The sequence below is a fragment of the Ursus maritimus genome, unplaced genomic scaffold, assembly GCF_017311325.1.
Source record: "Ursus maritimus isolate PB19 unplaced genomic scaffold, ASM1731132v1 scaffold_19, whole genome shotgun sequence".
Taxonomy (NCBI): domain Eukaryota; kingdom Metazoa; phylum Chordata; class Mammalia; order Carnivora; family Ursidae; genus Ursus; species Ursus maritimus.
In genome coordinates this window covers 48,367,364-48,393,442 of record NW_024424341.1, presented here as the reverse complement: position 1 = coordinate 48,393,442, position 26,079 = coordinate 48,367,364, and the positions used below count along the sequence as shown (strand labels likewise).

General features: G+C 40.4%; 1 protein-coding gene across 1 annotated transcript in view; it reads left to right on the top strand.

Moving 5' to 3' along the window:
• Positions 1-26,079, top strand: part of LOC103657320 (zinc finger protein 432-like) — a 38,937-nt gene that overhangs the window by 5,593 nt on the left and 7,265 nt on the right. Inside the window, 2 exon segments of the mRNA XM_008684766.2 lie at positions 1,083-1,178; positions 5,319-7,031. Of these exon segments, the coding sequence (XP_008682988.2) occupies positions 1,083-1,178; positions 5,319-7,031 (1,809 nt within the window).

Sequence of the window (26,079 nt, the reverse complement as noted above, 5' to 3'; positions counted from 1 at the left end):
CTGTGTTGCCCTGTATAGCCGATTCTCGGTGCCTCGTTGGGCACATGGTAAAAGGGTCTGATGTACTACGAGCTGTTCTTACTACCAAAACAAATGGTGCCAAACATGTGGGGTTTTTCTACACCAACAGCCAGTTCAACTCTCCAGGTACCAGCTGGGTGTCCTGCTGTTCATTTCAGTTCCGCCACTACCCAGAGTTTGCATCAGACTCCACAGGCGTAAGGGCTCAGTTCCTCAGGACTGCCCTCACTTCAGACGCCAGTCGCCAGTATTGGGTACCCACTCTGCAGGGTACCCACGCTTCAGTCCAGCTATAAATTGGGCATTCCTGCAACCCCCTTCAGGTCCGGCAATTTGCAGGAACAGCTCACAGAGCTGCGGAAAGCACTTTACTTAAGATGACCATTTTATCATAAAGGATAAAACTCGGGAACAGCCACAAGGAAGAGACATATATGGAATGGTATGGGGGGAGGGGTGTAGACCTTCCATGACCTCTCTAGGTATGCCACCCTCCCAGCCCTTAGGTGTGTTCACCAACCTGGAAACTCTCCCAACCTGGTGGTTTAGGACTTTTTATGGAGGTTTCATTATGTAGGCATGATTGCTTAAGTCATGGTTAACTCAGTCTCCGGTGGCAGGGGCAGGGGATTGGAGCTGAAGGTTCCAACCTTCTGATCCTGCCAGGGTCTTTCTGGCAACCATGCTAAAGCTCTCTAGGGGTCCCTGCCACCAGTCATTAGTTTACAAAAAGACACTCATCACTCTAGAGAGTCCAGGGGTGTTAGAAGTTCTTGTGTCAGGAACCAGAACTTAGACCAAATACTCCAACAGAAGATGTTCCTATCACGGCTGTCACTTAGGAAATTACAAGGGCCTTAGGAGCTCTGTGGCAGGAACCGGGTACAAAGACCAAACACATATCATTATATCACGGTATCACACGTGCCCTCTCCTGAGAGAGAAGCCTCTGCTTTGCAGATGTGAAAACTGTCTCAGTCCCTCAAATGTAGCATTCTCCCATCTTGACAGATCCCAGCTCAATTCGGTGAGTCTAAGTGTTCTTTCTTTCCCGTGAGCAGGGTATCAAGCCAGCAAACCAGATGCACTCTCCAAGCTGGAACGAGGGGAGGAACCGTGGGCGAAACAGGAGGAAGTCCCTAGTGGAACCCGGCCAGGTGAGTGAGAACTGGCCAGCCGGATAACTGCGGAAGTCGCCCTCGGTCAGCGAGAGAAGGCTGGCAGGGTGTTTGAGGACAGAAACGGTGCTCCGTGTATCTCTCTCCCGTAGCAGAGTCTCCTTCATAAATCACATGCACATAAATTCCTTTAGGTCTTTAGATGGAAGTTGAACTCTTTTTTTCTCTTCTGATATCCGATCCTTGCATTTTTCATTTTACATATTGAGTTTTGTTGGTTTGCCTAGTTTTCTTTCACAGATTCTGTACTCATTCCTTCTTTGTGCCCTATCACAGTGTGTGTCCCTGTTCCTTCTATCTCCCTGGCTATGAAATCCGCACCCCCTCCCCCCTACTGGGCCTTACTCCAAAGAGAGATGTGTGAATTCACACAGTTTCTGACCAGTGTACCTTCCCACCCGGCTCCTTGGCTCCTCCGGAAATGCCAGTTTCCCTCCTGACAGCCAACCCCACCCTGTATGTTGTGCCATCACAATAGCGTGGTCTCTTACGGGGCATCAGTCCGCTTTCTAGCTTTTCCCTCCACTCGAGATTCTTCAGTTCTTTTCCATTTTCTCTGCTGAATTCCTAATACTTGAGGTTTTCCTTCTGGATCATGAATTAAGCTCTTTCTGTTGTGTGGAAGAGACTCTAAATTGGTATCTCCCTACATACAGTCTAGCGTACGCTTGCAGCTGTAGCTATTTTACCTGCCTGAGATTTCTGAGTCCCTGCATGAGGAATAGGAGTCCTCTTCCCTCCACAAAAAATCCCCTCCCAGCTAGTTTGAATGTTAGATTCTCCTTTGGTACTGTACACCGTACCCCGTCCACACTGCTGTTAGCTATGGCATTCTTGTCTTAAAGGTCTCTGCTGTTTCTGTTGACTGTCTCACTAGAAAAGATGGTTTTACATCCTACATCAGTTCTAGCCAAAATCAGCTTATGCCTGCCGTGATGGCTTCCTTCGAATGGTTGATAATTCTGATTTTCCTTTGGTTCATCCGAGGTCTTCCCATTGTATTCTTTTCTCTAAATCATTTATGTTCCCCATTTTTTTTAAAAGCAGCTTTGATAATTCACATAACCTACATTTTGCCAACTTAACACATACGATTCGGTGCTTTGTAGTACATTGACAGGGTTATGTAACTATCCCCATAAGCAATTTTGGAAGATTTTCATCACTTTAAAAGAAACGTTTCCAGGGCACCTGGCTAGCTCGATCAGTAGAGCATGTGACTCTTGATCTGGGGATTGTAGAAATTACTTAAAAATAAAATCTTTTAAAAAAATAAAGTAAAAAAAAAAAAGAAACGTTTCTTCCCAGGCCCTCAGCTCTGGGCAGCCACTGATCTATTTTCTACCTCTAGAGATTTGGCTGTTCTGGATATTTTATATAATCATAAAATGTTTGGTCTTTTGTATCCTGCTTCTTGCATTTAGCCTAAAGTTTCTGAAGTTCTTCCAAGCTTTAACATGCGTCAGTACTTCATTCCTTTTTATTGCCAAATAATTCTCCCACTGTATGGATATACCACGTTTTATTTACTCATTCATCTGTTGATGGACATTGGCTTTTTCCATACTTTTTGGCTTTTATGAATTATGCCATGAACATTCATTTTTCTTAGATATATACCCAGGAGTGGAATTCTTGGGTTATATGGGACCCCCAAGAACAGTCCAAACATGGTGCTTCCAGACTCATGGCCAGCATTACCTCCTCCCAGCCATGGTGTGTGACAGTATGCAAAGAGTACTGCCAACCAGGAGAGCTCACTTGAGCCTTTGCGTCCAGTGTTTTTATTAGGGCTCAATCACACATTGCCCACATGGCTGAACTTTAGTTTTTAGCCCTGTCAGAAATTTGACTAATTCCTATAGTCTCCAGTTCCTCTGAGGGTCTGGAGGTTGGAACTGATGTGGCATGGCCCGGAGTCTCCTTCCTAAATCACATTGTTAGAATATCCAGTGGCCAAAGCCCCCAGGCAGACAAAGGCACTCCTGTCAGATAGGACATCCTGAGGGCCTAGAGATCACCCACCTGGAGCCAATGGCAAGGGCTGGACCTCTCTTTGGGTGAAGGTAAATCTTAACTGAAGGTAACTATGAAAATGAACAATAAAGAGATTAACTTAGAAATAAAGAGGAAATAGAGCTTATGGTTGTACAATCGGAATCGAATGACAGCATGATATATATAAAGGACATCTACATTTGAATTAGGAAGATGCCGCCGTGAATTAGGAATGAAGGCATGAAATAGGAAACTGCAAGGCATGGTGTTGACTATTCAGAATGGCTTGAAAGTGGCTGGATGAAAGCAGCATTAACAGGTGTCTACAAGAGAAGCAGTAGAGTGGACACGTGGATAAATGGGAGTACTCATGATGATGTGCACTTTTATTGCCAGGATGACTGGATTTGATATGTGAGTAATTGAGGTAGCATGGTGGAGGGTTGTGCTTGGTTTTGTATTTTTTTGTAGCTCTAGCTTGTATGACCTTTCACCTGGACAGTGGTAGTAAAGTAACAATAAGGAACAGCTGGATGTTCTAAGAAAAACTGAAGGTAAAGCCGACACACCTTGGTCTTAGAGGAGGAAGTTGGTCCTTTAGTACAACCTGTTGCCAACCAAGACACAAACGCAGAACTACTGAAGTAGATGCTTCTGGTGGCAGGTGAGGGAACAGCATATCAGAGATGCTGAAACGGGAAAAGCCTGGGTATGATTTCTCTACTGAATGCAGATTGTGATCAACATGACAGTTTCTATATCCTGTGTGGGAGCATATTAGCTTCTGAAGATGGCTACGTGGTATACTGGCCAGCTGCAAAATTTCCTACCAATTGTGGTCAGCCTTATCAGTATGAATGGAACGTATGACACCATGACACCTGGACTAAGGTTGGAGTGTTGTTCACTAAATCTGATTGATGTTTGTGGGAAGTTAGTTTGATGGTGGTCCACAGAAAGGCAAATTTAGGAACAGGATTACTATGCAAGAGTCTGTCTCAGGTCGCTTTAAATTCTGAAGACCTTACTTTCTTACTTGCTAGGTCACAAATGCATTTATTCTGTACACCTCAGTTTGCATAGTCCCCCGATGTCCCTAGTCAGATTTTGGGCTCTCTAAGTGAACTTAAAGAGTCCCCAGCCTAATTGTTGAAATGTCTAAAACCTTCTTCTCTACCTTCATCATCTTTCATTCTCTGTGTCCTCCCAGCATTTCACCCTGTCTTCTTTTCTTGATAACAGGTATATGTTATTTCGACACTGCTATCTCCATCTGTACCTCCCACCAGACCTGGATATCTGTACTATGTTACCTGATAATCCTCTCAGAGTTTATGTGCTGCAACACAGACATTTTCCTACACGTTCTGGATTTCAGTAATATTCCTCATCTCCATTTGCCATGCCTCTACCTACCCAATTAGCAGGGAAATCCTTGATTCCTCACTGTCATTAATCACTCTCCATTAAACTCATCACTGAACTGTCTTTTCTTTATGCAGATATATCCTGATTCCCTCCACTTTCCAGTCCCCAGTCCTCCTTCAATCAACGTTTCACAATATCCAACCTTTCTTTTTTCTTTTCATCATTTGGTTTTCCCTAACTAGATTTATGATCAGTGAAAGTGAGGCATATTTTATATATTCCAAACACCAGCATAGTGCCTTGTACACAGGAGCCATTCAATAAACGGTTTGGAGTGAACAAATGCAGCCCTCATAGTTCTGGATAGTAGTCTCTTCTACCTTTACGATCTGGTGTCTTTCCAAGTTCTGTGGAATAGTGTTCCTCCAACCCTGTTGTTTGCTGCCAACAGTGACTTGCTTGTGTTTTACTATTTCTGCATGTTTCGTGAGTTCCTAGTTAGAAGGCAGCAAATCTACATAGTCAACTGTGTAACCTTATTTATACTTATGCTTTTTCCTTTTGTTTTGTTTATATTACTGTGTTCTTTTACCAATGTATAGGAGACAAGGAACATTTATATATGGCATTTCATTTATACTGTTATCATAGGGTTGTCACTAAAATGCCATTTTTTAAGAAACACCAAAGAATTTTTTAAAGTTTTATTCAAAACAAGATTATGAAAGGATTCATTGTTCTCTTCTTTTCTAGAACTTAGCAAAGTTGATAATCACCTGCAAGGTCATTGGGAAAATCCCAGAATGCTGAAAGGTATGGAACAAAACCACAAACACAATGCATTTGGAAATATTGTTCCTCAAAACAAAAGTCATTTTCCTTCCAGGCAAAATCATATGCTTGAGTTCTATATAAAAACTTTGAAATCAAATTTAAGTTTAGTCAACCAGAGCAAAAGCTATGAAATTAAAAACTCTACTAAATTCAATGGAGATGAGAAGTTATTTCTGCATGAGAAGCATGAAGATTTTCATTCTGCTGTTAAACTCCCTGTAAGTGCAAAACCTATTAACAATAAGTCGAAAGTCATTAAGCATCAGAGGACTCGTGAAATAGAGAAACCCCATGTATGCAGTGATTGTGGAAAAGCCTTCATTAAGAAGTCTCAGCTCACAGATCATAACAGAGTTCATACAGGAGAGAAACCTTACGGATGCAATATTTGTGCGAAAGTATTCTCCAGAAAGTCCAGGCTCAATGAACATCAGAGAATTCATAAAAGAGAGAAGTCCTTTCTATGCAATGATTGTGGAAAAGTCTTCACCATGAAGAGCCGTCTAATTGAACACCAGCGAACTCACACTGGAGAGAAACCCTATGTATGCAGCGAATGTGGAAAAGGTTTCCCAGGGAAGCGTAATCTCATTGTACATCAGCGAAATCATACTGGAGAGAAATGCTATGTGTGCAGTGAATGTGGAAAAGGCTTCACTGGGAAGAGCATGCTCGTCATACACCAGCGAACTCATACAGGAGAGAAACCCTACATCTGCAGTGAATGTGGGAAAGGCTTCACCACGAAGCACTATGTCATCATACATCAACGAAATCACACAGGAGAGAAACCCTATATATGCAGTGAATGTGGGAAAGGTTTCACGATGAAGAGTCGACTGATTGAACATCAGCGAACTCACACAGGTGAGAAACCTTATGTATGCGACGAATGTGGAAAAGGCTTTCCCAGGAAGAGTAATCTCATTGTACATCAGAGAAATCATACAGTAGAGAAATCCTATGTGTGCAGTGAATGTGGGAAAGGTTTCACTGTGAAGAGCATGCTCGTCATACACCAACGAACTCATACGGGAGAGAAACCCTACATCTGCAGTGAATGTGGGAAAGGCTTCCCCTTGAAGAGTCGGCTGGTCGTGCATCAGCGAACACATACTGGAGAGAAACCTTACAGATGCAGTGAATGTGGGAAAGGTTTCATTGTGAATAGTGGACTGATGTTACATCAGCGAACTCACACTGGAGAGAAACCCTATGTATGCAGTAAATGTGGAAAAGGTTTTGCCTTTAAGAGCAATCTTGTGGTACATCAGCGAACTCATACTGGAGAGAAACCCTTTACGTGCAGTGAATGCGGAAAAGGCTTCACCATGAAACGCTATCTCATTGTACATCAACAAATCCATACAGGAGAGAAATCCTACATATGCAGCGAATGTGGCAAAGGCTTTGCTATGGAAACTGAGCTCATTTTACATCAGCAAATTCATACTGGAGAGAAACCTTATGCATGCAATGAATGTGGTAAAGGCTTCACTGTGAAAAGCCGACTAATCGTTCATCAGCGAACTCATACAGGAGAGAAACCTTTTATATGCAGCGAATGTGGGAAAGGCTTCTCCTCAAAGAGAAACCTTATTGTACATCAGAGGACTCATAATGGAAACAAACACCAATGATGCAATGAATATGGTCACATGCTCAGGAGGAAAATATGCCTTGTGCAACATCAGAGATTTCACACAGAATCGACTTTCTTTATTTGTACTGACTGTGGAAAATCTCACCCATTACCCACCAGGGAATTTTTGCAGCAGACAAACTATGTATACAGTTAATGGAAGAAAGCCTTCAATACCAAGTCAGCACCCATTGTACATCAAAGAATTCATAGACTAAAAAACTCTATGGATTTAATAACTGGGGGCCACCTTTCTCTCATTTGTCAAGCCTTGTTAATACACACAAGAAATGTGTAAGTCAAGGTACATAAGCCTTTGCAGAGAATCTGAACTGATTACATACAAGTGAACTCATGCTGGGGACAAACCGTGATAGTTCAGTGAACTCGTTAAACATCAGTGTGCTCCCAGCGTACCTGAATATAGTCAGTATAGGTTAATTAGCCTGTTCTAGATTTTCACCCTTGGGAAATACGGAAGTTGCATAGGAGTGAAGTTTAATGAATGCAGAGAATGTGCTAGTGCCTTCAGTGATCAATTACCTCACATTGTATGTCAAAACAGGAAAAAAAAACTGATACATTCAATGCATAAAAGTCCTGAGGAAACATTTCTAGGTTATTACATATCTGAAAAGTAGATATTAGGATGAATCTTATGGATGGAGAGAGTAGGAAAGGCTCCTATGGGAATACAGACTCTGTCTCATCAGTGATCATAATAGATGCCAAGACCAGTGAGCTTACACATAGTAGCAACGTGATGATTGTGCAAAAGCCTTTGCCTAGAAGTAAAACCTCAATAGTTGTGTGATATTCATGTTGGAGGAAAATCCAGTGAATATAAATTTTAACGATACATTCTGCCTCATCATTTCTCATGAATTCATACAGGCATAAAACTCATGAACACACTAAATGTGGAGTAACTAGCAAATTATCAGAAATTTTGAAGGAAAGAAGCCTCATGAAAACAATGCATACCTGAGCTTTCCGTCACAAGTCTAAAAAGGTCTACATCTGATGTCCATTTGGGGTAGGATACCTTGGTCGATATTCTCAGTGATGCCATCATTTTAAAGTAGGCTATTCTCAACACTGATTACATTTTAATGGACACAATGCAGGGGTGTTCTGGGCCCCACTTGTATCATTATATGATTAGCTCTTGCATTTCTTAGGTTCTAAAGTCCTCTCTTTCAGGCAAAAGAAAAAGGAATATATTTATAAATGTAATTTAACATATTAGGGTGTATTTATTCAAGTTTGTAAGTAGTTTACAAAAATAACCTTATATATGATTTTTTCTAAGTTTTTTGAAATAATTTTAGATTCATAAAAAATTATAGCATATACAAAGTTCCTGAGTACTGTACCCAGCTTCTTCAGTGACATTATCTTACATTACTATAATACATAACCAAAACCAAGAAAATGACATTAGTACAATGCTGTTAAGTAAACTATAGACCTTATTTGGTTTTCACTAGTGTTTGCATGCATTAATTTATGTGAGATTTTGTTTTGTTTTTTAGTGTAGCATTCTAAGAAACTTTATCACATATATAGATTCCTGTAAATCCCACCACAATCAGGATGCAGAATTGATGTGCCAACACAAAGAAACATCCATGTGCTGCCCCTTTATAGTCACACTCTCCCCACAACCTTGACCTATGGCAACCACCGACCAGTACTCCATCACTCTGATTTTGTCATTTCAAGGATGCTGTTAAAATGGAATGATACAGCGTGACCTTTGGGATAGGCTTTATTTCACGCAGCAGATTACCCTTAAGGTTCATCCAATTTGTTGGCATATAAATAGTTTTACTTTTTGTTACTGAATAGTATTCTTTTGCTATGAATGTACCATGGTTTATCTGCTCAATGTTGGTGGGCTTTGGGTTGTTTCTAGTGTTTCACTGTTATGAATAAAGATGCTATGAATCCAGTTTTGTGTGACCGTAAGTTTTCATTTCTCTGGGATAAATACCCATAGGAAGTTTGTGTTTGTAACTTTATATAAGAAACTGCCAAACTTTTCCATAGTAGCCATACTAATTTACATTCCCACCCTCAGTGTATCGATGCTGCAGCTTGTCTAGCACTTGGCACGGTCATATGTGATCCTACACTTCCTATCAGGTGTGTGTAGCATATAATGGTGGTCTTAACTGATCTTTCCCAAACCTCCACATACACCGAGAACTGTATCAGGTAAAGTTGCCATTTTTGCTTTCAATCATCAAACATAATTTTAAAAACTCAAAGGGGAATAGCCTATTACGTCTGATGATATATTTACCTTTTTCATTCCATTGTCTTCATTCCCGATGTTTCATGTTTCCTTCTGTCATTTCCTTTTTGTTAGAACTTCCTTTATCAATTCTTTTTGAGCAGGTCTGCTGGCAAAAAATCTTAATTTTCCTAGCAAAAGGCCTCATGTTCTCCCTTTTTTTTGCTTTGTTCTTTCCTTATTTATTTATTTATTTATTTATTTTTAAGATTTTATTTATTTATGTGACAGAGAGACAGCCGGCGAGAGAGGGAACACAGCAGGGGAGTGGGAGAGGAAAAAGCAGGCTCCCAGAGGAGGAGCCTGATGTGGGACTCGATCCCGGAACGCCGGGATCACGCCCTGAGTCGAAGGCAGACGCTTTAACAACTGTGCTACCCAGGCGCCCCCCCTTTTTTTTAAAGATTTTATTTATTGGACAAAGAGAGACACAGCGAGAGAGGGAACACAAGCAGGGGGAGTGGGAGAGGGAGAAGCAGGCTTCCCGCTGAGCAGTGAGCCTGGTGCGGGGCTCGATCCCAGGACCCTGCGATCATGACCTGACCCAAAGGCAGACACTTAATGACTGAGCCACCTAGGTGCCCCTTGTTCTTTCTTTTCTGTCCAGTTATTTCCCTTGATATAAGAATATGTGGGACGCCTGGGGGCTCAGTCAGTTAAGCTTCCGACTCTTGGTTTGGGCTCAGGTCATGATCTCACGGTTGTGGGATCAAGCCCTGCATCAGGCTCTGCACTCAGTGGGGAGTCTGCTCCAGATTCTTTCCTTCCCCATCTGCCCCTCCCCCCACTCACTTGTGTGCACGCATACGTGCTCTCAAATAAAATCTTTTGTTTTTTTAAAGATTTTATTTATTTGACAGCCAGCGAGAGAGGGAACACAAGTGGGGGGAGTGGGAGAAGAAGCAGCAGGTTCCCAGCGGAGCAGGAAGCCTGACGTGGGGCTCAATCCCAGGACCCTGGGATCACGACCTGAGCTAAAGGCAGACACTTAACCGACTGAGCCACCCAGGCGCCCCTGGAGGAGCTATCTTAGTATGGGGTTTCAAGGAAGGCTGTTCTGAGCAGATGTAATTTGAACTAAGACCTAAGGATACCGAGGATAACCAGCAAGCATAATACTTGTAAGCCCAGAACACTCCAGATCTCTTTCTAAGTGTTTTCTCTGAGCTTCCTGCCTCGGTATTCTCTGAGAAGTTTGTACAAGATGCAAACTCTTAAGTCAAACCCCAGACCTCCTAAACCAGAACCTCTAGTATTGGGCCCAAGACCCTGTATTTATAAAACGACCTTTGTGATCTATACTTAAATTTTAACATCTCTGTCCTAAATCCTGGATTAGTGCACCTGTTACCACCACCACACTATAACAGGATGGATTCTGGGTAGACACTCTCTACAGTAAAGAATCAGATGTGAGTGTTCTACCAATCAGGCCCTTGGATCCCCTCTACTTCTTAGCCTTTTGTGGATCTACACATCCTGCCATGGCAAGGTCAGATCAGCTCTTTCCTGAAATTGATCAGGCAGGGTCCCAGAATGTGCTGCCCAGGCTTGCCTGAGTTCTGTGGACCAGATGCCAAACTCACTGTTCAGAGCTTGACATCCCAAGTGAATGGGGTTGCCCATTTAATCCCTGAAGAGAATAAAATACTCTTAAGAAATTATGCAAACAATAAATTCTTAATGTATAGAAATTAGAAAACATAGGGGTGCCTGGCCCACTCAGTTCGTAAAGCGTGCGTAAAGCGTGCGACTCTTGATCTCAGGATCATGAGTTCAAGCCCCATGTTGGTCATGGAGCCTACTTAAACTTTTAAAGAAATTTTTAAAAATTAGAAAACATATATAAACCATTGAAGAAATTTTAAATCACCCATAATTGTACCTGAGAGTCTAGCATTGTTAACAATATATCCTCCCCAAATTTCCAAACATACGTAAGTATATTTCTTTCACGAAAGAAAAATGAGGCTAGTTTTTTAATATTTACAATGTTATGAACATGTACATCATTAAATATTCTAAAACTTCTAAAATTGACATTTTTAGAGTAATACAGAATGTATTACAGAATGTACAGAAAGTAATACAGAATGACACAAAGTATATAAACAATGGAGAATTGCAAAAATTGGAAAGGTGAAAACTTCTGACATTCACTACTCATAAGTACAAACCCTGAAGTAATCCAAACTAAATGTTTACTTAACCAATCACAAATAAACAGGCAAACGTTTATGATTTGTTCCCATAACAGGGGTCATAAAATGTATTATCCTGCAGATGTATTTTTTTCTTCTTGAGAATACAGTTATCTTTCCTTGTTTATACTGACAGTTGTAGTATATTCTTTTCACTTGCTATGTACTGTTTCGTTGAATGGATGTTCCATAACTTACCAAAGTAATTGTCTATCATTGTACATTTAGATTTTTTCCCTTTTTAATTGCAAAGACCAATGTGGTTAATATTAAGAAAAATTTTTACTAAGTAAACTGTTGCAATTAGAATTTCTAGGTCAAAGAGAATGAAAATTTTAAATTGATTCAGGTTGCCTTCTAAAAAGGGAGTAGCTACTTAAATCCTCTACGATTAAATCTCCCACGCCTAAATAATAATAAATTTTTAAAGTGCGCTCTCTTAAAAATTTGGGAACTATTCAAAGTATAATAATTACATTATCTCGTAATTTCATATTCTCCAATACCCCACGGTCAGCTTCATTTATTTCTGGAAGGAAAACATACATTTGCACCTTCACCTCATCCCTTCCCCACTACAGATAGTAGCTCTGTATCCACTTCCATGGGGGGATTAGCATTTCTTTAAGAAGCTCCACCCTATTGGCTTCGCCCCTTCAATGGCGGTCTTCCTTCTAAACAACAAGGGCCTTACCCGCTCCTCACACAGCCGCCCTCTCCCTAAACCGAAGACGACAAGCGACCACTGCTTTTGTCAACTCCGTGACCGCTGCCTCTACAGCGACGTCTCAGCTTCTAGAACTTCTTTCCCTAAATCGGCCTTGGCCTGAGCCCACCACAGCTGTACGGACATCTGCCTTCCTCTAAGATGTCCGCGCCCACGGTGCTCCAGCCTAACGTCTGCGCTCGGCAGTGCACAGAGGGCGCCGCCATCTTTCTTCCCTCGGGAGATAAACGTGCCTGGTGGCCTTGGGTAGACACAGACCTCTGAAGTCTTACCCAGTTTGCACAGCTTTGTTGATCATCCCTCGCAACGAAAAGGTAAAAACACTGAGGTGGCCAGTAATGATTTCCATCTCCCCACACAGCCGCTATGGCCCCTCCCATCAATGCCGGGGTGGGCGTGGCCGTTACGTCACAGAGAGGGGCCCGCCGTCGGAGCTCCGAAATCCCGTAGCGCTCCCAGGTCCTCGCGGGAGTCGCTGGCCCCGGTGGATCCGAGTACCTAGGTACGGCAAGGAAGGGCGCGCTGAGAGAAGTGTCTTCGGAGGTGTGTGGCCTTTCGTCGCTGCCAGCAGCGGCTGTTGAGGTTCGGGTTCAGGTGAGTCGGGTTCTGGGCTTAGCTGTCGGCCTGTGGGGTCTGTGAAACGGAAGCGACTGTGAAGCACCGCAGTTGGGATTCTATTGGGATTCAGTCACTGAGGAATCTGAGGATAGTGGTGGGGCCTTTGGGAGTCGGTGATTAAAAGTCTGAAGAAATCTCGACCGAGAGGCCGACTGTGTTAGGGTTTGAGGCCCACGTGGATCACTCTGTTTGTGGGACTCGGTGGTTGAGAAGTGGGGTGGAAAGTATATCCGGGAACGCCTGTCTCCTCCAGCTTCCGTGTTAGAGAAGCCTGGGTTGGAGATGTCCCTGTTGGTTTCTTGGGTATGTTTGTGGGTTAGTATGGCATTCAATATAGGACTGGCGCTGTCAGTGTTTGAGGAGGTCCAGGGCCCCTAGAGAATCGGAAGGTTCAGGCTCAAACCTTGAATGCCGGAAGCAGACCCGAAGGCTGCATTGTCTCCAGTTAATCCAAACCCAGTTCACTCCTTCAAGTCCGTCCTCACGGACCTGCCTGAAAAGTTTGTCTCCCAACGTCACCACTCTTCTCACTGTCCCGACAAAATTAGATGTGTTCGGAGTGAGCTAGAGATATATTGACTGTTAAAGATGTAGCTTTTGTTTTTCTTGACTTCGAGTTTACTATATTTTTGGATATTTCCTTTTAGGGTCATTCTAAGTAGAAGCATCTTCTTTACTCCATATTCTGTTTCATAGTGAGAACGTTCTCCCCCCACACATTTAGGATCATCTGTATAAACATAAAGAAAAATTTAATTGTGCGGTGTAATTTCTCATCCTCAACATATTTGCATGGGAGATGATAGTTATACATTTTTAATCATTGCAGTAAGTATCAACACAGGTTGGTGAGCCAGTGCCATGGTGTCAAACATTAATATAAGTAATAACATAAAATATTCAAAAGTATTCAATTATAATTTTAGTAGTTTTACTGAGGTTTAATTTACATACCATAAAATACACCAGGTGTAAGTATTTACATTTCAGTGATTTTTTTTTTTTAAGATTTTATTTATTTATTTGTCAGAGAGAGAGCACAATCAGGGGGAGCTGCAGGCAGAGGGAAAAGCAGGCTCCCCACTGAGCAGGGAGCCGGATGTAAGATTCAATCCCAGGACCCTGGGATCAGGACCTGAGCCAAAGGCAGACACTTAACCAACTGAGCTACCCAGGCATCCCTACATTTCAGTGATTTTAACTGAGTTTCTAGAGTTGTGCAACCATGAGTACAGTCCAGTTTCAAGACAATCCAATTTTAAAACATTTCTATCACCTGGAAAAATTTTCTTGGTCCTCTGTACACTCAGTCTCCACTCCTACCCCCAGCCACACACCACCACTGATTATCTTCTAGAGTCTATTAATATGCAATTTCTAAATTGCAATTAATTTGTAATTTCTAGGCATTTCAGATAAACAGAATCATATATGTAGTCTTTTGTTGCCTTTTTTCATTAGCATTATATTTTGGTCTATGTTATAATTATCGCTAGGTTTTCCCCTTTTTCCCCAAGTGATTGATTGATTGATTGATTGATTGATTTTAAAGATTTTTATTTATTTGACAGAGAGACAGCCAGCGAGAGAGGGAACATAAGCAGAGGGAATGCGAGAGGAAGAAGCAGGCTCATAGCGGAGGAGCCTGACGTGGGGCTCAGTCCCATAACGCCGGGATCACGCCCTGAGCTGAAGATAGACGCTTAACCGCTGTGCCACCCAGGCGCCCCTCCCAGGTGATTTATTGAGGTAAAACTGACATACAATAAGCTAAAGATATTTAAATCATATTGATTGGTAAAGTTGAGATATATACTCATGAAAGTGTCCCAGCATGAAAATCATGAACATACCCCTCACCACCGAATTTTCGTTGTGCCCCTTTTTAATCCATCCCTCTTGTATTTCCCTTTCCCTCCCTAAGCAACTGTTGATCTATTTCAATCATTACTGTAGGCCAGTTTGTATTTTTTTAAGTTGTATTGAAATGGACTCCTACAGGATGTACTCGTTTTTATCATGATTTGATTCACTCAGCGTTAGTATTTCGAGATAACATTCTTGTGTGTATTATTAGTTCCTTTTTTTTTATTGCCTTGTATTCCATGTAGGCTTATCAGTTCATTCTGTATATTAATTCACCTGTTAATGGGCAGTTGTTTTTCCAATTTTTAGCTCTTACAAATAAAGCTGCTGTGAACACTCATGTTCAAGTCTATATTTATGTTTATATGTTTTTTTTTCTCTTGAATAAATCTCTAGGAGTTAAATGGCTAAATCATATGGTTGGTGTATGTTTAACTTCTTCAGAAACTGCTAAACTGTTTCCCCAGTTGGCTGCACTTTGTATTCCCAAGAGAAGCCGATAATTGTTCTGTGTCTCCATGTTTTTGCCAATACTTTGTATTGTCTTTCTTTTTTGTTTTAAATATTCTAATGGGAGTGGAGCAGTCCCCTTGTTTTAATTTGTATTTACCTAATAATGGCTAATGATGTTAAACATCTTTTCATTTGCTTATTTGCTATCCATATATTTTCATTGGTGAAGTTAATTGTTCAAGTCTTTTATACTTTTATGTTGTCTTTTCTTGTTAATTTTTGAGAATTCATTATAGATTCTGGATACAAGACTTTTCTTTATCAGTTATATGCTTTGCAAAGGTTTTCTCCCAGTCTTTGGCTTGCCTTTCAACATTCTCTTAACGTTGTGTTTTGAAGAGCAGAAGGATTTAGTTTTTATGAAGTCCAGCACGTGAGCTTTTCTTAATGAATTATTCTTTTGGTGTTGTACCTAAGGAATCTTTGCTTTACTACAAGAGCAGAGGATTTTCTCCAATTTTTTCTTCTTGAACGTTTAGGGTTTTTTGTGTTTTTTCTTTAGGTTTTCCACTTATTTTGAATAATATATATGGTACGATGTATAGATCCAAGTTCTTTTTTTTTTCTTTTTGTATATGCATATCTGCTTGTTCCATCGACATTTGTTGAAGGGTTTTCCTTTCTCCTCTGTATTGCATTTGCACCTTTGTAAAGTGTCAGTTGACTATATATGTGTGGGTCTTATTCTGGACTTTGTTCTGTTCATTCATCTATCTGTTCTGACACAAATACTACCCTGTCTTGATTACTATAGTTTTGATAAAAATTCCTGTAATCAGCTAGTGCAAATTGACCTTTTTTTTTTTTAAAGATTTTATTTGTATATTTATTTTAGAGAGCAGGGGGAGGGGCAAAGGGAAAGGGAAAGACAGTACCTTAAGCGGACTCGAAGCTGAGTGTGGAGTGCTACACCAGGCTCGATCGCAGGACCCAGAGTTCACAACCTGAGCCGAAACCAAGAGTTGGATGGTCAACCAACTGAGCCACCCATACCCCCCAACCCTGTTCTTTTTTACAGTTGTTTTAGCTATTCTAGACCTTTTGAATTTCTATGTGAATTTAAAAATCAGGTTGTCAATTTATACAGAAAAGCCTCCTGGGATTATGATTGAGATTTGTGACTCTAGACCAATTCTGGAGAATCGTCTATTTGGTTCATTTAAAAAAATGGTCCATTTTCTGACATGGACAAAGTGTATCTTTCCATTTATTTAAGTCTTTAAAAATTTCTGTGATACAGTTTTCAAAAGGTGTTTTAAATTTTTGGTTATCTTTTTCCGTAAGTATTTCACATTTTTTAAATCATTTTCACCTTTTCTTTTATCATTTTATTTACTTATTTATTTTTTTGTTTCAAGTTTTATTTAAATTCTGGTTAGTTAACATATAGTGTAATACTGGTTTCAGGAAGTAAAATTTAATGATTCATCACTTACATATTAATATCTAGCGCTCATCATAGCACATGCCCTCCTTAATACCTCTCACTCATTGAGCCCATCCCCCACTCCCCTCCCCTCCATCAACCCTGTTTATTCTCTGTGGTTTAAAGAGTCTCTTATGGTTTGCCTCCCTCTCTTCCCCCCCTTCCCCTATGTTCATCTGTTTTGTTTCTTAAATTACACATGAATGAAACCATATGGTATTTGTTTTTCTCTGACTTGTTTCACTTAGCATAATATACTCTAGCTCCTTCATGTCATTGTAAAAGGCAAGATATCATTCTTTTTGATGGTTGAGTAATACTCCATTGTATATATGTATACCACATCTTTATTCATTCATCAGTCTGGACATTTGGACTCTTTCCATAATTTGGATGTTGTTGATAACATTGCTGTTAACATTGGGGTGCGTGTGTCCCTTTGAATCAGTATTTGTGTATCCTTTGGGTAAATACCTAGTAGTGCAATTGCTGGGTTGTAGGGTGGTTCTATTTTTAACTTTTTAAGGAACCTCCAAACTGTTTTCCAGAGTGGCTGTACCAATTTGCATTCCCACCAACAGTGTAAGAGAGTTCCCCTTTCTCTGCCTCCTTGCCAACATGTGTTGTTTCCTGTGTTGTTAATTTTAGCCATTCCGACAGGTATGAGGTAATGTGTCATTGTAGTTTTGATTTGTATTTCCCTCACGATGAGTGATATTGAGCATCTTCTCATGTGTCTCTTAGTCATTTGTAGGTCTTCTTGGGAAAAATGTCTATTCATGTCCTCTGCCCATTTCTTAACTGGATTATTTGTTTTTTTGGGGTGTTGAGTTTGGTAAGTTCTTTATAGATTTTGGATGCTAACCCTTTATCAGATATGTCATTTGCAAATATCTTCTCCCATTCCGTAGGTTGCTTTTTAGTTTTTGTTGATTGTTCCCTTTGCTGGGTAGAAGCTTTTTATCTTGATGAAGTCCCAATATATCATTTTTGCTTTTGTTTCCCTTGCCTCCGGAGACATGTCTAGTAAGAAGTTGCTGTGGCCAATGTCAACGAGGTTGCTGCCTGTGTTCTTCTCTAGGATTTTGATGGTTTCTTGTCTCACATTTAGGTCTTTCATCTATTTTGAATTAATTTTTGTGTATGGTGTAAGAAGGGGGTCCAGTAGTATTTCACATTTTTTGATGGTATTGTAAATTGTATTTTAAAAAACTAAATGGCCTCATAGAGTGAGTTTGGAAATATTCTCTCCAGCTTTATTCCTGAATGATCTGTTGGATGTATATTATGCCTTTTGTTTATCAAGTCACAGTTACTGGAGTTGTTTTCAGTTTGAGGCAATGATGAGAAATGTTGCTACATACATTCAGGTACAAACTGGAAGTGTTCATTTCTCTTTGCTAAGTTCCCCTGAGCAGAATGTTTGGCTCATAGGGCAAACATATGTTTAACATTTTACAAAGTTTTCAAAGTGCCTGTACCAGTTTACATTTCTAGCATCATTGTATGAGAGTTCCAGTTTCCCCACTTTCTCATCAACATTTGGAATCATTAGTCTTTTTGATTATAGTCATTCTAGTTGGTGTATAGAATTTCATCATCATCTTAATTTCCCCAAAGACAAATAATGTTGAACATCTTTTCATGTGCTATAATAGAGATTCATATGTCTTCTGTAGTGTAATGTCTATTTAAGTCTTTTCTCATTCTTTAAGTGAGTTGTTTGCCTTCTTAACAAATTCTTAAGTTTTTACAGTTATTTATATATTCTACATAGTAGTCCTTTATCAGATATATGATTTGCAAATATTTTCTCCCCAGGTGTAGCTGACTTTTTCCTTTTGCTTTATAAAGTCTTCTGATGTGCAAAATTTAGTACAAGTCCAATTATCAGTTTTCTTCTTTTATGGTTCACTGGTTTAGTGACATGTCTAAGAATTCTTTGCCTAAGCCACAGTTATGAGAAGTGTCTCCTATGTTTTCCGCAAGATAGTGTGTGTGTATCTATGTGTGTATAGATATAGATGTAGATGATGACTTTGTTTTTCAGAGCAGTTTCAGATTCACAGCAACACTGAGTGGGAAGTGTGTAGAGGCTGCCTATGTATACCCTGCTCCCCTCCACATACAACCCTCCTCACTGTCAACATCCTGCACCAGAGTGGTGCGTTTGTTACAATAACCGTATCGACATGTTATCACCCATAGTGCATAATTTACACGAGTGTAGGATTCCCTCTTGGTATTGTTCATTCTGTGGGTTTTGACAAATGTATAATGATATGTGTCCTGCATTTAGGATGTTACAGGTTAGTTTCATTGTTCTAAAACTCCTCTGGTTTCTGCCTATTCATCTTTCCTCTCCCCCCAACTCCTAGCAACCACTGATCTTTTTTCTGTCTCTTTGTTTTGCCTTTTCCAGACTGTCATATGGTTGGAATCATACCATGTGTAGCCTTTTCCGATTGGCTTCTTTCACTTAATAATATGCATTTAAGTTTCCTCCTTGTCTTTTCATGGCTTGATAGCTCATTTCTTTTTAGTGCTGAATAATATTCCATTCTCTGGATGGATAAAGCTGCTATAAATATCCATTATCAGGTTTCAGCTCCTTTTGGCAAATAAGGAAAGTGTTGGAGCATGTGGTAAGAGCATGTTTAGTTTTTTAAGAAGCTGCCAAACTGGGGCGCCTGGGTGGCACAGCGGTTAAGCGTCTGCCTTCGGCTCAGGGCGTGATCCTGGCGTTATGGGATCGGGCCCCACGTCAGGCTCCTCCGCTATGAGCCTGCTTCTTCCTCTCCCACTCCCCCTGCTTGTGTTCCCTCTCTCGCTGGCTGTCTCTATCTCTGTCAAATAAATAAATAAAATCTTTAAAAGAAAAAAAAAAAGAAGCTGCCAAACTATCTTCTAAAGTGGTTCTGTCATTTTGCATTCCCACCAGCAATAAATAAGAGTTCCTCTTGCTCCACATCCTTGCATTTGGTGTTGTCAGTTTTTTGAATTTTGGCTATTCGAATAGGTGTGTAATGGAATCTCATAGTTGTTTTAATTTTTAATTCCCTAATTATATATGATGTTGAGCAGCCTTTCATATGCTTATTTGCTATCTGTGTATCTTCCTTGGTGAGGTGTCAGTTTGGGGCTTTTGCCCATTTTTTAAATTGGGTTGTCTTTTCTCATTGAGTTTTAAGAGTTCTTTGTGTATTTTGGATAATAGTCCTTCATCGATGTGTCTTTCACAAATATTTAGTCTGCAACTTGTCTTCTCATTCTGTTGAAATAGTTTATATTTCTAGCTTTTACATTGAAATTTATTATCTAACTTTTTTTTTGAAAGAGTGTGCCTTCATGTGCGAGGGGTCGGGGACGAGCAAAGGGAGAGGGAGAGAGAGAATCTTAAGCGGGTTCCATGCCCAGAACCCCATGCAGGACTTGATCTCAGGACCCTGAGATCACGACCTGAGCTGAAATTAAGAGCCGTATGCTCAACCGACTGAGCCACCCAGCCAACCAAACTGGCATTCCTGGGCTAAATCCCCCTTAGTCACTGTCTGTAATTCCTTTTTATAGTATCCTAGATTTGTTTTGCTAATATGTGTTTTTTTCCTTTAAATTCTAGTTTGTTGACATACAATTCAATATTGATTTCAGGGGTAGAGTTCAATGATTCATCCTTTACATATAACACCCAGTGCTCATCATAACAAGTGCCCTCCTTGATACCCATCCCCCATCTATCCCATCCCCCACCCACCCCCCTCCATCAACTCTGTTCTCTGTAGTTAAGAGTCTCTTATGATTTGTTTCTCTCTCTTCTTTTTTTCCCCACTCATGTGTTCATCCATTTTGTTTTCTTAAATTCCACATATGAGTGAAATCATACTGTATTTGTCTTTCTCTGATTGACTTATTTCACTTATTGTTTTGGTAATATGGTAACGATTTTGCACCTATATTCATGAAAGAGATTGGCCTGTAATTTTCTTCTTCTGTAATGCCTTTGTCTGGCTTTAGTATTTTGGTGATAATGACACCATGAAGGAATACATCTGGGCCTAAGCTTTTCTTTGTGAGACAATTTTTTTTTTTTATCACGACCTGAGCTGAGATTAAGAGTTGGACACTTAACCAACTGAGCCACCCAGGCGCCCCTATGAGACAGTTTTTAATTACCAATTCAATTTCTTGTTATATGTCTATTTGGGTTTTTTGCAACTGTTCTTCTGTCAGTTTTGTTATTTGTCGCTTTCCAGGCGTTTGTCCATTTCAGCTAAGTAATATTTATTTTTAAGCCATGGTTGCACAGAATTGTGCTTGTTAATTTCCAAATGTTTATGTTATTTCCTGAATTTCATTCTGAAGCTGATATCTAATTCAATTCTGTTGTGGTTGGAAAATATATTTTAAATCTATTGACATTTGTTTTCTATCTTAAATTATGGTCTTTCCTGGAGAATGTTTCATGTACCTTTGAAGAGAATGTAAATTTTGTTGCTGTTGAGTGTGGCATCAAATAATTGTCAGTTGATTATGGTGTTCAAGTCTTAAATATCTCTGCTGGTTTTCTGGTTTTTAAAGAAAATTATTGACAGTGGGATTTTGAAACTTTCAACTATTGAATTTTCTATTTCTCTCTTTAATTCTGTCAGTTTTTGTTTGTATTTTGTGATTCTGCCATTAGGTGTATATAGATTTATAATTTATAGTTCCTCATTTGTATACCTTTTCTATCATTATTGCCAGCCAGAGAAAACTCACATAAGCCTTGGCGCCATAGTTTTTATTGGAGTTAATGAACACAGACATGACTGACTCCCTGTGTGGCTGACCTTGGTCTCCTCCAGCCCCTCCAGAGTCCTGGCTGATACTACGTGGTCCAAGGCCCTTCACCATAAATCACTTTATTAGAATAGACAGCCTTGCATGGCCCAAGCCTCCCAGCTGAGCAGAGACAGGATATTCCAAGGACTTAGAAGTTTCCTCCTAAACTAAGGGCAAAGGCCAAACCTCTGTTGGGCAAGGTTCATTATTTAGCGCACAAAGTAGGCTAAGACAGTCCTTTTGATTTGCTTGGTACATTAGTCTTCACACTGAAGTGTGTGTACCCACGGAGCATATAAAGACTTTCAAAGCAGTGCATGAGCACACATGCTTTTTAAAGACACAATTTCCAGATCTTTGGAACCTTCCATATGTCCTAAGTGGATGTGCTTGATAATCCGCCTGCCTCTGAGGCATCATGCTCAGCATGCTGCTTTTGCTCTCCCACCTCCCCTTGAAAAGCCATGCCACTTCTACTTCACAGAGGAAAGGCATACCTTTCACTCATTTAGAACCCTGCTTTACTGCCCTAGAGAGTGAAAGCCTCGGGGGCACCAAAAAAAGGAACAGGTGGAAGTATTGAGGTCCTCTAAGGTAAGTGCATAGCCGCAGTGATAACACCTAGGCCAGAGGAAACGTGCACTCAAAGTCAGTTTGCTCTTCAGCCCACAGGTCCCAGGTCCCCAAGAGCAAGAGTAATCAAGTGAAGCAATGAAGGTTGAAAAAAGAGGTACTTGGACTTGGATATAATTGCTCCTAGGGACAACTTCAAGCAGACACCAAGCTTTCTGACTCTAAGAACTTTGTGGCAGATGCAGAAGAGACGAAAGACAGAATCCATGTTACTGTTTTGTGAGCACAGAAGAAAATGATCAAGGCCAAGGTGATTTTCGTTTGTTGCATTTTTCCTGTTTTCTGACAGATTTGTGGTGACCTGAGAAAAATCAGTTCAATCTTTTGGTATAAATTGGGATAATTGGATTCTGGGGAGAAATTAACTTAGACTCTACATTCAAAAGCAGCGCAAAGTGAAATCAGGAATATATTACTCATAGGGGTCATCCTGAAGGACTAATACTGGAGCACAGTGTGTGACTGGTGCATCCTGTGGGTTACGGTAGCGGTCACTTTGAGTCTGATATCTCTAACAGGCATCATAACCAGAGAGACATGAAAAGCTGCGTGATGTGCCCTGACTCTGTGGGGAAGGCAGACCAGTTTCTTGGGGGATTCAATAGTTTACTCCACTGAGGTCTCCTGAAATTTCTTTGGTGGATTTTCTTGGAGGGCATCCTTCTGGTAAATGGAAAATCAGATTTCCTATAGCTGTCTCTTACCGAGGGCCTCCTCTGGCAGTGGGTACAGTTCTTCAGAGCACCATAGTCTGATGATCCAGGGACCCAACTTCTTGGCAGTCTGGTTTTATTCAGGAATAAAACCACTGAAATGGCGTACAAAAATAAAAAGATTGCATGACTTTCAAATGGTCCTCCATGAACAGGTAGTTGAAGTGGAGCTTGAGTACAGATTTGGCAGTAGTAGTAGTAGTTGAGAAAGTGTTTTTCTCTATTAAGGGTTTGGGTTCTTGGCATCCATGGGGTTTGATTTAAACTCTCGCTCCATCTCAGAAAGTGGGGTATTTTTCCTTGTGTTTAAATTACCTACCTATTCGTGTTTTTATTTTTATTTTTTTTACCTTTTTTCTTTCATGTACACAGGTGACTCATGGTAAGAGAGTGCCTCTTAATCCCCTGGTGTAGCATTAACAAATGCGTGGTAGTGCACACTTCTTATATGTATCTGTGTGTGCATTTATATACCTAAATGTATATATCTATCATATTTTATATGAATGGAACAATACTCCAAACAACACAGATAACTATAAGGGGCTTCCTATTAGTTGAAGTACCACAGGCCTAGTACCAGTTGAGCATCTAAAAGAAAGATGACTGCATTAGACTGAAGCATAGTAGCTATGCAGCCATGGAAAAGTCCATGAGTTCGGGGCATCTGGGTGGCTCAGTCAATTAAGGATCCAACTCTTTGATTTTGGCTGAGGTCATGATCTCAGGATTGTGAGATCAAGCCCCGTGTCAGGCTCTGTGCTGAGTGTGGAGCTTGCTTAAGATTCTCTCTCTTCCTCTCCTTCTGCCTGCACCCCCTGCCCTTGGCTCGAGCACACGCACATTCTCCCTCTGTTAAAAAAAAAAAAAAAAAAAAGGAAGAAAGAAAAGAAAAGAAAAAAGTCCATGAGTTCATAGTCATACTCAAAAAACAAAAAATCTTTGGAGTTTGATGGGAACAAAATATTTGATTTTTGAATGATAAATAACACAGTAACACATAGGTTCAGAGGTTCACTCTGAATTTAGTAGAGTTAGTGTAAATAATACAAACTTCATTGATAGCTCAATACTCCTTGACCCCTTACACTCATGTATGAATCACCTCTCCAGAGTGAGCCACAGTTATTTTCATATACGTCCTCCAAACTCTTTTAAGTGTGTTGGCATTCTTTACCTCTTGGTGTCTACAAGCCAACTTTCTTCTTTTTCACCTGACACGATGAACTTCAGACATTGTGTAATAATTAAATAATTCACCTATTGTTGAATATTTAGATATTTTTGTTATTACATGCCATGAGAATGAACTGCCTTGTTAATGGCTTTTTGTGAAATTGTATCAGTGTTTGTTCAGTGTGGCTCCAGAGAAATCAACTATGGGGTGTGGTCATTTCACATTTTAATGTTCCAACTCATGGTCAGTGTGGCATCATGTTTAAAACTGTTGATTTTGCAGCCAGTTGCCAGCTGTGTGACAGCACACTTCAGTTAGCCGTCACGCCCCTGAGCTTTCTCACGTGTAGAGTGGGGTTAATGACAGTGGCACTTATATCATAAGGTAGAGTCTAAAATGAATTAATCTAGACTAAACATCTGGAAGAGTGCCTGGTTGATAGAAAGTGGTATGTTAAGAACATCCAGTGCTCCTCAGATTGCCTACACTTGTTACTATGTTATCAAATTGCATATTTTCCACAGTCTGTATGAGCCAGTATTCTTTTGCCTTGTTTTATTTGAATTTCTCAATTCCTTGCGAGGTTCAGATTCTTTTTTTTTTTTTAAGATTTTATTTATTTATGTGACAGAGAGACAGCCAATGAGAGAGGGAACACAGCAGGGGGAGTGGGAGAGGAAGAAGCAGGCTCCCAGCAGAGGAGCCCGATGTGGGACTCGATCCCAGAACGCCAGGATCACGCCCTGAGCCGAAGGCAGACGCTTAATGACTGCGCCACCCAGGCGCCCCTAGATTCTTGTCCTTTGTTGCTTTTTTGGATTATTCTGTGATATGTGGTCCTCATTCTTGGACCATTTTAAAAATTATTTTTTGTCTTACTGATTTGTAATTGTTTTTCTTGTGGTATATTGATCTTTTATATGTTGCAGTTATTTTTCTAGAATCTTACTTGTCTTTTAGCTTTTTTTCTTAATATCGTTTTCCATGCAAAAGTTTTATTTTTGATTCAAATTAAAATTTGTTAGTCTTTTTCTTTATAGCTTTTTACTTGTGCCATAAACATTCCATATTTTCTTCTTCTATTCTTATGTAAGTTCTTTCTTTGAAACTTTATGTCCTATATTCATTATCTATTGGTATTGTGAAATAATTACATATATATCTGCCCCTGGTTCCTGCTAATATTTAGTCTTTTACCCTGGTTCCTGACACAGAGTTCTTCTAAAACCCTTATAATTTCCTGGGTGATAGGAGTCTGTCACATTGCTCCTAAATCCCTTGGAATTTTCTGGGTGATAGGACCGTGTTTTTTTCTAATTAGGTGACTCTTGGTGTGGGCTCCTGGATGTCTCCTTTGGGGTCTGGTCTCTAGAAAGATCAAGCCATGATTAGAAGCTTGGAACTTGCAGCGCTGCTCCCATCCTCCAGAGTGGGGAGAAGGACTGGATAATGAATTAGTAATTGATTATTAGATTGTGTCCATGCAGTGAAGTCCCCATAAAAATCCCAAAGGTACAGGGTTCGGAGAGCTTCTGGATTGGTGAACACATCTACATGCTGGAAGGGTGTAGTGTACCCCAACTCCACAGGGATGGAAGGTTGTGGGTTCAGGACCTTCCAGACCTTGCATCAGGTACCTCTTCATCTGGTTGTTCATTCTTGTCCTTTATAATGTCCTTTACTATGTATTAAACCAGTAAACTTAAATAAGTCTTTCTCTGAGTTCTGTGAGCTGTTCTAGCAAATGATTGAATCTAAGGAGAAGGTTGTTGAATCCAAGGAGAAGATTGTGGGAACCTCTGATTTGTAGCCAATTCAGACAATGTATTACCTGGAGACCCCCTCCAGGCAGGCAAGCAAGCATGACTTACCTAGTCTGTGTTGTTTTTACTCACAGTACTTCTGACACCAAAGTTTTTTCCTCCTGATGCCAAATATGTGATCTCTTCCAACACTACTTCTCTAGACTGACATTAGACTCTCTGACCCTGACTACGTGCAGTTAACATCAGATTACACAGATTTAAGGGTACAGACCTGCAAG